General features: G+C 33.6%; 1 protein-coding gene across 1 annotated transcript; it reads left to right on the top strand.

Moving 5' to 3' along the window:
- The first annotated feature begins 1421 nt into the window (after positions 1-1421).
- Positions 1422-2630, top strand: LOC123038006 (kallikrein-4-like). The gene is made up of 4 exons (XM_044461436.1): positions 1422-1626; positions 1682-1727; positions 1781-1944; positions 2356-2630. Exons 1-4 carry the CDS (start codon positions 1422-1424, stop codon positions 2628-2630), a joined length of 690 nt encoding a protein of 229 aa, XP_044317371.1.
- Positions 2631-3499: the final 869 nt, after the last annotated feature.

Here is a 3499-nt window from a genome sequence, read left to right as displayed (position 1 = left end):
TTTTGGGCAAGGCAACCATGTTTTCTCGAGACCGCAATCGGATCTTATTTTAAATAACGATTTCGGTAAACAATTTCTATAAATTTAAGAGCTTGATTCATTTCCAACAGCCAACATCAATGCTGGCTCGCTTTAAAACTTTAAAAGCAAAGCCACAATATTTGATGCAAAAACTTCTTAAGCCCTTTCAAAAGAAAAGCGTATGCAAATTTGGCACTCTATATTACTGTTTGGTTCGTATTTATGCTTAACCTGCAATATCATAAGGTGTGGCAAAATGGTGTTATGAAATTTAAAACTAGAAAAATCCTTCAGCTAAACAAAAATATAAAATTCTATCCAACGAATATTTAATGATTTTATTGCGTATGTGTTTAAAAACAATGAAATAATGTCAGTTTTACAGTTACTGTTTGAATCGTTTATATGACAGCTATGGGAAATAGTCCTTTAATTTTTATAAAATTGAAAGAGTATTTTTGAAATTGTAAAAAACATGTACATATATCTCCCGCTATAAGCCGCATACGCCATAAATTAACAACGTTGGGTCTATTTTTGAGCCTAAATTGTATAGAAACGGACGGACTAGCCTAATCGGCTAGTGCTGATCAAAAGTATATATACTTTATAGGGTCGACAAATACAAAAGGTATAACATTCCCTCATACTCGGATATAACAATATAATGGCTTATCACATCATCAGGCATAAACAATACCTAACTTTTTAAAGTCGCAACAAGTCAGGAATAAAAGTTGACGTAAATTGTGGAGGTAGAGGGACAACCTAGTTTCAGGCAACATTCATAATGCACATGTCAGAGATAAACCAAAACAGAAGACAAATGCTAGTTCATGAGCAGTCGGAAAAAAAGGAAATGAAAACGAAATGCCATATCTTCTCGTTTTTCCCTTACATATCATGTTTATTTTTTGCCGTCACGGACAGCCCTTGCATTGTTGTTTTAATAAAACTACGGGCAATCAAAAAGGTTTTTGATTATTGTAAAGCGAGGGAGAATAATGACAGCTATTCTGTTTTTCTTTTTTGTTCTTTGGGATTTGGTAATATTTAAAAATTATGGAATTACGATTTTTATTAAATTGAAATTGGACAACAATATCATATAGCTGCCATAGAAACAATGGCAAAATGTAGCCCAAAATCGACATAGCTTCATTGTTTTTGGTAATATAGGCATAGAAATCGAAATGTAGTCGTTTAGGTTTGCCGAAGTTTGCTTCCTTTCTTGTTAATTATAAAAAAATATAAAGAATTATAAAGAATAATAAACCAGCATTAAAATTAATTATCAGTAGTGCCAAATAATTTACTAGCATTAAATTTGAGAGCTATAAGCTCCCGTTTCGAAAAAATGTGGCGATAGCATTTAGTAATTACAGTTCTGTTCTCTAGGAATGACGTCTTTTGTGATTTTCTTAGGACTGTTTGTCTTGGTATTCTGCCAGGATGAAATGCGTCAACTCCTGGATAGTAACTGTGACCTTAAGCTTGAAAAAAGAGTAACTTCAGGAACTAATGCCCGCCCGGGTACTACTCCTTGGATTGCTGCCATTAGCAATAGAACTAATTTTTTTGGCGGAGGCACGCTCGTTCATCCACGTACGTAAACTTGTTTTATTGTAAACTGACAATCATTTAATCGCATTCTTTCCAGGTTTCGTATTGACAGCCGCCCATTGCATTGAAAATAATAAACAATTGTAAGTACCCTGAAGACACAGAAAAAACTGTTTGTCTAATCTTTTGCGCTTAGACTGGTCAGCTTAGGGATGTACGACATGACCTGCCCAGAAGAAATGTGCCCAGAAATAAAAATTTATGAAGTGAAAAAGGCCATACCTCATCCCCGTTATAACGACATTACCAATGAAAATGATATCGCTATTTTAAAATTGAGCGTTGAAGTGGTTTACAATGGTAAGATAATAATAACCATAGGAAAATATATAACCTTTCTTAAAAACACTTAGAATAAGGAGATATTCTGACGATTTTTTGCATTACTATTTTTTAATTAATTTGTTTTATCGGTAAGAAACATTACCCGTGCTATAATAATGAATATTATAAATATATAAATATCAGTGATTTTTTAACCTTCTATCGCCCTAGCCTGTAGGTTAACAAAGAGATAAATTCAACATTCAATTTTGTTTTATTTTAAATTTCAACTTTCTTAAGCCCTAGCACAGTGCATACTTGATTATTTAATGCAAATCAATTTCCATTTTAATAGTCTATATTTTTAGAAGAATTCTGTATTTGTAAGATAAGATCGTTCAATGCGGAATAATACTTTCTTGAAATTTATTTAATGTTGTTGATTAGAATATATCCGATCGATCTGCATTGTCACTGGTGACGGGCTAAAAACGTCGTCAATCGTGAATTTCTCGGCATATGGCTGGGGTGCAACGGAGAACCTTAACTTAAGCCCAATCCTTCAGACCATCAATCTTTCCCACACACCGCAATCTTGCTTAACGGTTTACAATGAATCGCAGATCTGCGCTGGTGCCGAAAGAGGCGACACTTGCAATGGTGACTCAGGTGGCCCACTGGTCGCCACTGGTCGTATTCCCCTCACTGATTGGGGTCACTAGCGTTGGTTCCAGATTCTGCAACGCTAGTGGCATCTATATAATACCATTTTGGCTAATAATTACGATATGGATCAGGAGCCCTTGTTGGATGAGAACTGCAGCCAACCTTGGGATAAACATGGATCTGTTCACCAACCCTGGAATCTAATAAAATTTTTTTGCATTGCTGATGAGGGGGTCACTAGAAAAGGTAATTATTTTCAATGGTCGATAATATTTTAATTTACGTTTTCTAGACTGTCGATTGAGTACCAGGTCTGCTACTGGCTTCTTTATCACAAATCGTAATTATTTTCAATCGTAAACTTAATAACTTAATAATAAATCGATAACATTTTAATTTACGTTTTCTAGGCTTTGTTCTTACTACTGCAAGTATTTTGCCCACGAATTTAGAGATTATGTAAGTAGCAATTAACAATGATATAATATCAACCTATTTAAATTTTTTATTGAAATCTCTCGAAGTTATTATTTGATTGCGTGGATCATAACATGGACTTATGATCTTAATACAAATGCATTATCTAATTAAATAGGACCTTGGCACGTACTGTTATGGATAAAAAATAATGAAGCGTTTTTAATGTTTTGATGATAAACAATATTTTCATTACCTGATTTCGCATCGTTTACTAAACTGTCAAGCACAGAAAGAAAGAATCATATAAAATGTATTTACAATTTGTTATTTATATATTTGATGCAGACATCTTAGAGCGTCCGACGGTGACCGCTTTATCGTTAAATCATTACACAAGTACAACAGGACTTTTACAAATAATATATGTAGCTTTGCTTGAACTTGATCGAAATGCGCGTTATTCTGGTAAGTTAATTTATTTTACAAACTTAATTTCTTTTTAACT

Source organism: Drosophila rhopaloa, unplaced genomic scaffold (genome assembly GCF_018152115.1).
Source record: "Drosophila rhopaloa isolate 14029-0021.01 unplaced genomic scaffold, ASM1815211v1 contig_3, whole genome shotgun sequence".
NCBI classification, from domain to species: domain Eukaryota; kingdom Metazoa; phylum Arthropoda; class Insecta; order Diptera; family Drosophilidae; genus Drosophila; species Drosophila rhopaloa.
The sequence above is the reverse complement of the archived record's forward strand: the minus strand, read 5'-3'. Positions and strand labels throughout refer to the sequence as shown.